This window comes from Haematobia irritans, chromosome 5 (genome assembly GCF_050003625.1).
Source record: "Haematobia irritans isolate KBUSLIRL chromosome 5, ASM5000362v1, whole genome shotgun sequence".
NCBI lineage: Eukaryota > Metazoa > Arthropoda > Insecta > Diptera > Muscidae > Haematobia > Haematobia irritans.
Window position 1 is genome coordinate 154,959,219 of NC_134401.1, and position 12,500 is coordinate 154,971,718.

The 12,500-nt window shown below is 35.3% G+C and overlaps 1 protein-coding gene across 8 annotated transcripts in view; it reads right to left on the reverse strand.

The window, feature by feature from the left end:
• The window catches only part of LOC142240706 (guanine nucleotide exchange factor DBS), a 381,804-nt gene that overhangs the window by 193,852 nt on the left and 175,452 nt on the right, over positions 1-12,500 (reverse strand). For all 8 annotated transcript variants that reach the window (XM_075312411.1, XM_075312410.1, XM_075312409.1 and 5 more), the window contains one exon: positions 3,694-3,861. In XM_075312411.1, coding sequence (XP_075168526.1) covers positions 3,694-3,861 — 168 coding nt within the window. The remainder of the gene's footprint in view (positions 1-3,693; positions 3,862-12,500) is intronic.

The window sequence follows — 12,500 nt, forward strand, 5'->3', positions numbered from 1 at the left end:
ATTGTTATCCGCGTAATATTAATAACTAAATCATGCTATCAGTAATATTTTAAAGATAATGTATTGTTATCCGGCATATCTTATTTATAAAAAATAAGAACATAATTTTATCCGACAAATTTTATTTTTAAAATTATGTAATCTATAGCATTTCTACAGAAATTTATACTATCCCCAACCTTTTCTATAGAAAATATTGTTATCCGCATCACTTTCCTAACTAAATGTTGTTATCCGTATCTTCTGACATACAATATATTGTTATCCAACACATTTTATTTATAAAAATATGAATCTGCAGCATTTCTATAGAAAGTTATTTTTATCCGTAAACTTTTCTGTAGAAAATATTTTTATCCGCATTATTTTCTTTACTAAATTTTGTTATCCGTAACATTTTACATACACATAATCTTAACTGAGACATTTTATATATAAACTGTTGTAATCAGCTGCATTTCTACAGAAATTTATTTTATCCGTAACTTTTACTATAGAAAATAGTTATCCGGATAATTTTCCTTATAAATGTTGTTATCCGTAACACTTAAAATAAAAAATATTGTTATTCAACACATTTTATTTATAAAAACAAGTATATACGGCCGTAAGTTCGGCCAGGCCGAAGCGTATGTACCTTCCACCATGGATTGCGTAGAAACTTCTACTGAAGACTGTCATCCACAATCGAATTACTTGGGTTGCGGTAAAACTTGTCGATGGCAAGGTATCTTAAAACTTCCTAACACCGTAATATATACCACAAAGTCCATACGTGGTATATATTAAACTAAAAAAGGCCGATTAAATACGTATATAATTAAGTTTAAAGTTTCTATAGAAATAAAATTTTGACAACATTTTCTATAGAAGTAAAATTTGGAAAAAATGTTCTATAGCAATAAAATTTTGACAAAATTTTCTATAGAAATAACATTTTGACAATGTTTTCTATAAAAATAAAATTTTGGTAGATTATTTTTGGCTCGAGTGGCAACCATGATTATGAACCGATATGGACCAATTTTTGTGTGATTGGGGATCGGCTATATATAACTATAGACCGATATGGACCAATTTTTGCATGGTTATTAGCGGCCTTATACTAACACTACGTTGCAAATTTCAACCGGATCGGATGAATTTTGTTCCTCCAAGAGGCTCCGGAGATCAAATCTAGGGAACGGTTTATATGGGGGCTATATATAATTATGGACCGATATGGTTCAATTCTTGCGTGTTTGTTAGAGACCACATTCTAACACCATGTTCCAAATTTCAACCGGATCGGACGAATTTTGCTCCTCCAAGAGGCTCCGGAGGACAAATCGGAAGATCGGTTTATATGAGGGCTATATATAATTATGGACCGATGTGGACCAATTTTTGCATGGTCATTAGAGAACATATACCAATACCATGTACCAAATTTCAGCCGGATCGGATGAAATTTGCTTCTCTTAGAGGCTTCGCAAGACAAATCGGGGGATCGGTTTTAAATGGGGGCTATATGTAATTATGGACCGATATGGACCAATTTTTGCATGGTTGTTAGAGACCATATACTAACACCATGTACCAAATTTCAGCCGGATCGAATGAAATTTGCTTCTCTTAGAGCAATCGCAAGCCAAATTTGGGAGTCCGTTTATATGGGGGCTATACGTAAAAGTGGACCAAATGGGCCATTGCAATACCATCCGACCTACAACAATACCATGCGATAACAACTACTTGTGCCAAGTTTCAAGTCGATAGCTTGTTTCGTTCGGAAGTTAGCGTGAATTCAACAGACGGACGGACGGATATGCTCAGATCGACTCAGAATTTCACCACGACCCAGAATATATATACTTTATGGGGCCTTAAGCAATATTTCGATGTGTTACAAACGGAATGACAAAGTTAATATACCCCCATCCTATGGTGGAGAGTATAAAAATGATGTAGTCTGCAACTTCCTAAAAAATTGGTTTTATACGTAACATTTTCTATAGAAAATATTGTTATCCGAATTATTTTCTTAACTAAATCATGTTATCCGTAACATTTTACATAAAGGGTGATACGGTCAAAATTTGGTCAAGGGAAAACGCGTGTAAATCGGTGAAATCGTTTATTTAAAAAATCAAATTAAATTTCTGTTTCAAGTTCAATTAGTATAAAATTCAGGAAAAATATTCAGTTAGGCTTTCGCTTTTCCAAATCCGAATTGCCGGGCCTCATGCCTGACACCTGCCATCAGATTTTGTACAGCCACCTTGTCCACCTTCTTCGCCGCAGAAAGCCAGTTTGCCTTGAACTGCTGCTCGTCCTTAGCAGTTTTTGTGGTCTTCATTAGGTTCCGCTTGACAATAGCCCAGTATTTCTCAATTGGGCGGAGCTCTGGCGTTTTGGGAGGGTTCTTGTCCTTGGGAACCACCTGCACGTTGTTGGCCAAAACAGTACGGAAGAACCGTGTTTCTTCAGGAAAGGCAGCGGACGTTTATTCAAACACTCTTTCACGTAAATTTCTTGGTTGACAGTCCCGGAAGCTACGAAAATGCTGCTTTTCAAGCCACAGGTACAGATGGCTTGCCAAACCAGATATTTCTTTGCGAACTTTGACAGTTTTATGTGCTTGAAAATATCTGCTACCTTTCCCCTTCCTTTTGCCGTATAAAACTCCTGTCCCGGAAGCTGCTTGTAGTCGGCTTTGACGTAGGTTTCGTCGTCCATTACCACGCAGTCAAACTTCGTCAGCATCGTCGTGTACAGGCTCCGGGATCGTGCTTTGCCCGTCGTATTTAGTTTATCATCGCGATTTGGAGTCACTACCTTCTTGTAAGTCGATAATCCGGCTCGTTTTTTGGCTCGATGCACGGTTGTAGACGATACACCCAGCTTATTTGCGGCATCTCGGAGAGAGAGGTTAGGGTTTCGCTTGAAACTACCGGCAACTCTCTTTGTCGTCTCAGCGGCTTCCGGTTTTCGATTTCCCCCCGATCCAGACTTCCTGGCTGTCGACAAACGTTCCCCAAACACTTTAATTACATTTGTAATGGTTGATTTGGAAACTTTTAGCGATTTTGCCAGCTTTGCGTGCGAGTAGCTCGGATTTTCGCGATGCGCGAGCAAAATTTTGATACGCTGCTCTTCTTGCTTGGACGGCATTTTGACAACTGAAGAGTGAATTCCAAAATCAAAATAGGAGCAACATTCTACACACACACACCTTCAAAATGAGGGGCGTTCAGGTTTTTTAAATGCAAAATTGAAAGAAGTACGTCAAGTTTATATTGACCAAATTTTGACCGTATCACACTTTACAGATAGTCTTACATATTTTATACATAAAATGATGTACTCTGCAGCATTTATATAAACAATTGATTTTATCCGTAACCTTTACTATTGACAATATTGTTATCCGCAACATTTTCTATGGGTGATAAGTTCATCTGCTGGATTTTCTAATAAATATTCATAGGATATTTATTAGAAAATCCAGAATGGATAACATTTTCCATAAAAATAAATTTTTCAAAAACTATTTTGTGCAGAACACAAATGCTGTTATCCACTTTAAAACTAAGTGGATAAAAGCATTTCCTATAGTATATTTTGTGGATAATATTTTTATGTCATTAAAATTATTCTCAAAAACGCATATTTGTTAGAAAAAAAATCATAGTTATAATCCCTAGTACTTACCTTATGTTTTCGTCTTAAAAGATGAGGAGCCCCTCCAGGAGGCTGTAGCGGCACAGCCGGTTCTGGTGTAACAGTCTGTACTGGGCGCGGTGGTTTCAGGGCCAATTTTTTCAAACTGGCAATACGTTTATCACACATCAATGAGACATCGTCAATTCTTTGCAGAACCTAGAAATACGAAAAAAAAAACAAAAGATATAAAAATGATTTTTTTAAATAAATATTTTAACCATATTACAAAAATATCACAAATATTTCTCTTTTCCTAATACAAACAAAACGAAAGAAAAGACGTAGTAGGGTTGACAATAAGAATTAAATCTAAACATTAAAGTATTGTTGTCACTTAAAGAATGACAACAAAAAAGCTCTTGAAAAATCTGGAGAAAGTGTTGAGGCCATGGGATTGATGAAGACAATAAAAATTGTTAGCATTTTTTTTCGGAGTTGTGTTGTTACAAATTCGTTAAGTAGATTAAATTTTCAATGATATTCGTTGTTTTCATGCTTTCATGATGACTAGAAGTGGGCTATCAGAACAGAAAAAATTTAAAACGAAGACGAAGAAAACAAACCCGTATGAAATGTTTTTCCTAGAAATTGACTTTAAGTTCTGTGTTTTCGTTGGCTACTTCAGAATGTAGTATGGAGAACAAGTGTGGGTTTCATTTAATGAGCAAAACAATCGGAATGTGATGATGGCGAGATTATATCAAGAAAATTGTTTAAAAAGGGAAAATGGAGGCGATAATTTGTGGAGAAGTCTTATAGTATTAACCAAGATGTTTTTTTTTTATTCCTCATTATTAAATTAATTTGTGGTTGTTTTCCATGGAAAAGATTTGAAGATAAATGCATAGCTAGTTTCTAATATCCTATGAGTTTGTCCAGGAAACGAAAATGCATCGTTGACGAACTACAGTGGATTTATCTGACTCTGAAGAAAATAAGAAACTGTTGGTCTATTATTGCTACATTTTAAATAGAAAATGGTCAGTAAATGTATCTGATTACTAAACAAACAAACGGTATAGAAATTCTAAAGTTGGGCGGGATCAACAAAAAAATGTGAACAGCCACAAATCTAAAGAGATAAAATGTATGGCTTGCTCGATATTTTAACGCCTCGAAATATTCTAAATGCTAAAATTTTTCAAAACAAATATTTATCCCGGTATATTTTCATTTAGTAAATATCTAGCATGCAATAAATTTTCATTTAGTAAATACTTACTTCTATCATGCGATAATTTTTTTTATATTTTCAGCATGAGATAAATTTAAAAAAAAAATTATGAACTACACCGAAATTTTGTTTAAGAAAAAGGAGCAACTGCACTTTACTGGCACCTCGCCAAATCGCTTGAATTTCAAGTATGTTAAGTAAATGGTGGTTAAAATTTCAAGGGCCGATGTTGTTTTTGAATAAAACACAAACTATTTAGGAAATTATTGTAATTTTATTTTATTATGATATATTGGTATTACTCAATTATGTATGGAACAAAATATCGGCCAAATGGGCGCCGCGACCTCGGTGGCACACCTTCATCCGATGATACAAATTTTCGATGACGCTGAGGCATAATGGAGGTTCTATGCCGTTAATGTGCCGAATTATCTCATCCTTTAGCTCTTGAATTGTTGCTGGCTTATCGACGTACACCTTTTCTTTCAAATAACCCCAAAGAAAAAAGTCCAACGGTGTCAAATCACATGATCTTGGCGGCCAATTGACATCGCCATTACGTGGGATAACACGGCCATTGAATTTGTTGCGCAAAAGAGCCATTGTGTGGCAAGTGGCACCGTCCTGCTGAAACCACATATCGTCCACAGCCATATCTTCCAATTCGGGCCATAAAAAGTTCGTTATCATCTCACGATAGCGAACACCATTCACAGTAACTGCCTGACCGGCCCGATGATGCCGCCAGCCCATAAACCGCACCAAATAGTCACTCTTTGTGGGTGCATTGGTTTTTCGACAATCACTCTTGGATTCTCATTCGCCCAAATGCGGCAATTCTGTTTATTGACGAATCCACTGAGGTGAAAATGTGCCTCATCACTGAAGATGATTTTCTTCCAAAATTGATCATCCATTGTTGCCATTTCTTGGAACCATTTAACACGTTGTTGGATTGTGTATCTCTCCATGGTTCAAATTGAGTAAGTCTGAAATAGAGAAATGTTAAATAAAATTCGAAAAAAACTTGGCGTTTAGGTGTGGTTCACATTCAACATCGGCCCTTACAATTTAACCACCCTTTAGTTTGGTGTTCTGATTCTAACAAAGTAAACATTTTGGCCCGGTAGTACCCGGGTCTTGAGAAATAAACTCATTCCGGCCAGGGTTTGAAACTTTCTGCTATGGACCGAGTCCAAAGTGGGCTAACGCGAAAATAGTGACATGGGTGTCCGGCTTGCGGCCGGGGTTTGAGACTTTCTCCTATGGTCAGAGTCCAAAGTGGGCTGACGCGAAAGTAGTGACAAGGATGGACGGCCTTCGGCCGGGGTTTGAAACTTTCTCCTATGGACAGCGTCCAAAGTGGGCTAACGCGAAAGTAGTGACATGGGTGACCGGCTTGCGGCGGGTTTGAGACTTTCTCCTATGGACAGAATCCAAAGTGGGCTAACGCGAAAGTATGGGACATGGGCGGACGACCTTTGGCCGGGGTTTGAGACTCTCCTATGGACAGAATCCAAAGTGGGCTAACGCGAAAGTAGAGATATGGGTGGGTGGCCTTTGGCCGGGGTTTGAAACTTTCTCCTATGGACAGAGTCCAAAGTGGACTAACGCGAAAGTAGTGACATGGGGGCAGGGCTTCGGGGTTTGAAACTTTCTCCTATGGTCAGAGTCGAAAGTGGGCTGACGCGAAAGTAGTGACATGGGTGGACGGCCTTTGGCCGGGGTTTGAGACTTTCTCCTATGGACAGAGTTAAAAGTGGGCTAACGCGCCTTCGGCCGGGGTTTGAGACTTTCTCCTATAGACAGAATCCAAAGTGAGCTAACGCGAAAGTAGAGACTTGGGTGGTAGGCCTTCGGCCGGGACTTGAGACTTTCTTCTATGGAAAGAATCCAAAGTGGGCTAGCGTGAAAGTAATGACAGGGGTGGGAGGCCTTCGGCCGGGGTTTGAAACTTTCTCCTATGGACAGAGTCCAAAGTGGACTGACGCGAAAGTAGTGACATGGGTGGCCGATCTTCGGCCGGGGTTTGAGACTTTCTCCTATGGACAGAATCCAAAGTGGGCTAACGCGAAAGTAGAGACATGGGTGGCAGGCCTTCGGCCGGGGTTTGAGACTTTCTCCTATGGACCAAATCCAAAGTGGGCTAACGCGAAAGTAGAGACTTGGGTGGTCGGCATTCGGCCGGGGCTTGAGACTTTCTCTTATGGACAGAATCCAAAGTGGGCTAACGCGAAAGTATGGGACATGGGTGGACGACCTTTGGCCGGGGTTTGAGACTCTCCTATGGACAGAATCCAAAGTGGACTAACGCGAAAGTAGAGACATGGACTGCCATCGGCCGGGGGTCGGAAAATTATCCTATGGACAGAGTTTGAAATGGACTAACACGAACCCAAGTTGGAGTGGGGGGACAGTCTATATGTAGAATTGATATATATGGTTGCATTAAAGTTAGTAAACAACACAAATAAGTGTCCACAACATAGTATATAATTTTCTTAGCGGGCCAAAAATCTCTATATTTTTTTTGTATATATTTGGAATAAAACCTTGATAACTTTGCTAATTTTTCTTAATTATTATATTTTTTGTGGTTAATAGCAGTTGCGATTAGCTTTACAATGAGACTAAGTTTGTTCAAATTGAATACTTAATGACTGAGATATAGCAAAATTATGAATGATTTTTTATGGCCAATTTAAGTTTTTCATACAAAAAATTTTGATTTTTGGAGGATTTTCATCACAATTTTTGGGGGGTTTTCACGAATTAACCTCCTTTTGTCTGTATGACGCATATTTAAGGAGATATGGCCAATTTAAGTTTTTCATATAAAAATAATTTTTTTGAGGATTTTCATCAAAATTGTGATTTTTGGGGGTGGTCACGAATTAATCTCCTTTTGGCTCTAGGTCGCATATTTAAGGAGATATGGACAATTTAAGTTTTTCATATAAAAAATTTGATTTTTTGAGGATTTTCATCAAAATTTTGATTTGTGGAGGGGTAGTCATGAATTAAGGTCCTTTTGGCTCTAGGTCGCATATTTAAGGAGATATGGACAATTTAAGTTTTTCATATAAAATATTTGATTTTTTGAGGATTTTCATCAAAATTTTGATTTTTTGGGGGTGATCACGAATTAACCTCCTTTTTAAGTTTTTCATATAAAAATTTGATTTTTTGAGGATTTTCATCAAAATTTTGAATTTGGGGGGTGGTCCCGAATTAACCTCCTTTTGACTCTAGGACGCATATTTAAGGAGATATGGCCAATTTAAATTTTTCATATACAAATTTTGATTTTTTGAGGATTTTCATCAAAATTTTTGATTTTTTAGGTGTCGTCACGAATTAACCTCCTTTTGGCTCTAGGACGCATATTTAAGAAAATATGGCCAATTTAAGTTTTTCATATAAAAAATTTGATTTTTTGAGGATTTTCATCAAAATTTTGATTTGTGGGCGGTGGTCATGAATTAATCTCCTTTTGGCTCTAGGACGCATATTTAAGGAGATAACATATGACGAAAAATCAAGCACTGGATTTCAGACCATTCAAAGTGTATTTATATGGGTGAAATTTCAAGGAGATATAAAGAGTAGGTTTTACTAGAATATGGGCGGAATTGATCAATTGTATAGTACATTTTTAACATAACATATTACCTATCTGACCGACCTATCTGGCTTTAAATCTAGGACCAATCACATTAAAATTAGGATACAGATCTCAATTATCAAATGTTCATTCATTCTCAAATTTTCATTAAGGACAATTTCTTTAAATCAAAAATGTGTTTCTTAACTTTAAGGAAAATTAGCCTTAGTTCAAAGACATGCGACTTTAACGGAGGGACGCAAATTTACAAAATTAGTGTCCTAAATTTAATGAAAAAAATTTTTGGAAGCAAAGATTATAAACTTTATTTTAATTAAAATTTCATTATTTTAAAGAAATTTGTCTTTAATATTTTATAAATTTCGCATCCTAAAATTTAAGTTGCGTAATCTTTAATATAACGTAAATATTTTTTTCAGTGTATATAGCCTTGTGTCGTATTTTAATTTATTGGCCTGAAATTAAAATGTAGAGTTCTTTTGGACATATAATAAACACATATGGCAAAATAGAATACTATTTTTGGAACACTACACCTTAAAATTACAATTGGAATACTGTTAAAATGAGATTTAGGTACACCATCTGGAGTCGACTCCGGAGTCGGAGTCGAGGCTAATAAGAAATGTAGGAGTCGGAGCCGGAGTAGAGCAAAATTGACTCGACTCCTCAGCCCTGGTTCTTCCGGGCCAAAATTTTACTTTGTTAGAGTCAGAACACCAAACTACTTAACATACTTGAAATTCAAGCGATTTGGCGAGGTGCCAGTAAAGTGTAGTTAAGCCATTAAAAAATCCATAATTTTTTCCATCCCCGAACAATTGAAATATCATACAATTAACGAATACCCTAAACAAAAAAAAGTTTTAAATTAAATTTATATCAGCGACATCACCATCATCCAGTGGCAATTTTCTCATCTTCAATTTCTCTATCGAAAATTTTAATCTTTATTTTTATGTGGCAACTTTGTGTAAATATTAAACAAAAAAATCATCATCCTCTTCAATCACATAAGCGTCATCTTCGTACACAGTGATGCTCTAGCAAATGTTGATTTTGAAATCAAAAGTTTCTGAAAATCTTCTTCGTTATTTTTAATGGTTTATGAGAATGGCTTGCAAACACGCATTACTAGCACATTATGGCCATTGCAATACTGCATTTGTGGTTTTATAGCTGAAGAAGAAGCAAACAAAAATCAAATTGTTGTTTTATTGCCTCATTCATGGACAATTATTTGTGGTGATTAATTATTTGTGGTGCGTATTTATGGTTAAAATGCGACAGATCAGCCTTCCAACATCATCATCATCAACGCCACCACCATTGCACAAACAAAGAAATGCATTCAAAATAATTTTCTTTTTTTCCTCCTTTGATTTTTTTTTTTTGAACCACAAAACATTTCCATTACATAGGAGTTTCGAATATAGTTGACCATGCAAAACTTCAAGCCTACACTAAAATCAAAGCCGACAACTGACAGTTACAAATTTTCTATTCACTTTCTATAGCAATCTGTATGGAAAAGTTAAAAGCCCATTGTAGTTTAAAAATTTTTGCAAAGAAAACAATGTCCATGATTTGTACTCCAAAGATTGATTGGGTGTTTTCCATATCATGGAACTGGGTATTATAAACCCGAGTATACACTGTAAACAAATTGGCTTGGGTCCAAAAATTTTACCATTGTTATTCATAAGAATGTGTTTGTAATAATCATAAAATCTTAATGGTCACCAGCGTTGCCAATTTAGCTTTTTTCCCGCTAGATTTAGCTTTTTTTTGAAGACGTTTAGCGGGAAAAAATGCATTTAGCTTTTAGCTTTTTTCTGGCTTTTTTTCATGACCCTTTTAGCTATTTTTGGCTTTTTTTATTGTCCTTTATGTTATTATAATACGTATTCTAAAGTTATTATAATATTACTAAATTAAAATAGTAGATGTGATTTGCTTTGTACACTGAAAAAATATTGTCGTGAGGCCAAAGATTTCATGTCTTTAAAATACGAACGCGAATTTTGGTTATAATAGCATTTGTGAATTTTTCTTATATCAACTGTTTTCCTTGTCCAAAAGCCGATAAAATCGTTTTGTCCTTATAGTTAAGTGATTCAACTTAAAAATGGGTATCTTTTCATGAAAGAGGGCTAGGGTCAATTCTAAAAAATTCTTAAAATGAATTAAATAGTCTTTAAATTTGTGGAGTTTTTGTATCTTGACCACAAAACAAAATAGCGTTCAAAAATAGTAGAGGTTTTTCAACATTTTATTTTAAAAACGTATACACAGAATAATTTCTACTTAAAGTCGAGTCTGAACTTGGAAATTTAAGTTGCCGTTAGCACGTTTTTAAAGCACTGTGAAAGCTCATGAAGAAAAAGCTGAAAAAAAGAATAAATTTAAATTTGACTCTGAATCAATACCAAAACCATTAGTGTACAAAATCTTTGGAACCGAACATAGAAATAATTAAGGAAATAAAGTTTTGAATGTGGTATTATTTTTTTAACATCAAAAAAATGCAATAAAAAAATTCGTAGTGATAGGATCAAAACAAATCTGCTATTTATTAATGGAATGGATTTACATTTACGAAAATTGGACAACAATAGGTTTGTATGGGAATTTTCGAATAAAAGTTATTCAGTATAAACTTGCAAGACAGAATGGGTTTTATTCTCTTGGGTAATATTAGGAGAAGTGGACACGTTCACGAATTTATCATTAATTCAGTTAAAACGAAATATATTGATATTTTCTAATGCAGTTCTATGTGACATTCGACTTGTTGATGATTAACCAGCTGATAATTGCAAGTTTACCGGGAAAAAAGTTTTTACTAGGAAATATAATAGCCTGTTTCTGTATGTCGAACGAGCTCTATCGATCGACTAAAATGCATAGAAACAGAAACAGCAGCTTCGACATACAGAAACAGGCTGTAAATGAAGGATTTCCAGTAAAAATTTGTGATAGTAATCAAAATGTATCGAGTACGCAAACAGAGCTTATATGACTTAGATTTTCTTACAGTCTCACAGAAATGGAAATAAAATGAATACAATTAAAATAATATACATTTTAACCCCCATTTTCATAAAGCTCCGTTAGTGTTCTGTTAACTAACCAACTTTTGAACCGTATTATGGACGAAGCTGTCATCTTGCATATATATTCCATATGCCAGTTAGGAACTGACGAAAAATTTTCAGTTAAAGTTAACTGGAGAGAAGATATTTGCAATTTACTTTCTGTTAACTGGCAGTTAAAGCCTAACGGAGCTACATGAAAATGGCCGTAAGTGAAATAAAGCCTTCCAGTTTGTTAAATTTCAATCAAAAATGTGACTTTTGATACAAAAAAAATTAGCTTTTTTTCTATCTATTTTTTTTTAAATTTTTTAGCTTTTTTTGGCTAGTTTTTTGGACAAATCTAGCGGTTTTTGATGAAACAATTCTAGCGGTTTTTGATGAATTTGCGAAGAGAATAGTTTCAATGGAATATGTTGGGGCAAGTAATATTAGCAATATATTATAATGCGGATAACGTTATTCGCAATGAATATGGTCGTGGTTAGTTTTACTTTTTCTTTTAGACAACAAAACTACGTAAATTAAATAATTACAACGAGGCGAAGGGTTATACTCAAAACGGATAACAATATTCCTTATAGAAAATGTAACGGATAACAAGTATATACGGCCGTAAGTTCGGCCAGTTCGAATGTTATGTACCCTCCACCATGGATTGCGTAGAAACTTCTACTAAAGACTGTCATCCACAATCGAATTACTTGGCTTGCGGTAACCCTTGCCGATGGCAAGGTATCTTAAAACTTCTTAACACCGTCTCCTAATTTGGAAGTTAGTCCATACTGGGTATATATTAAAAACGTAAATAATTCAGTTTGACAAAATTGTCTATAGAAATACAATTTGGACAAAATTTTCTATAGAAATAAAATTTTGACGATATTTTCTACAGAAA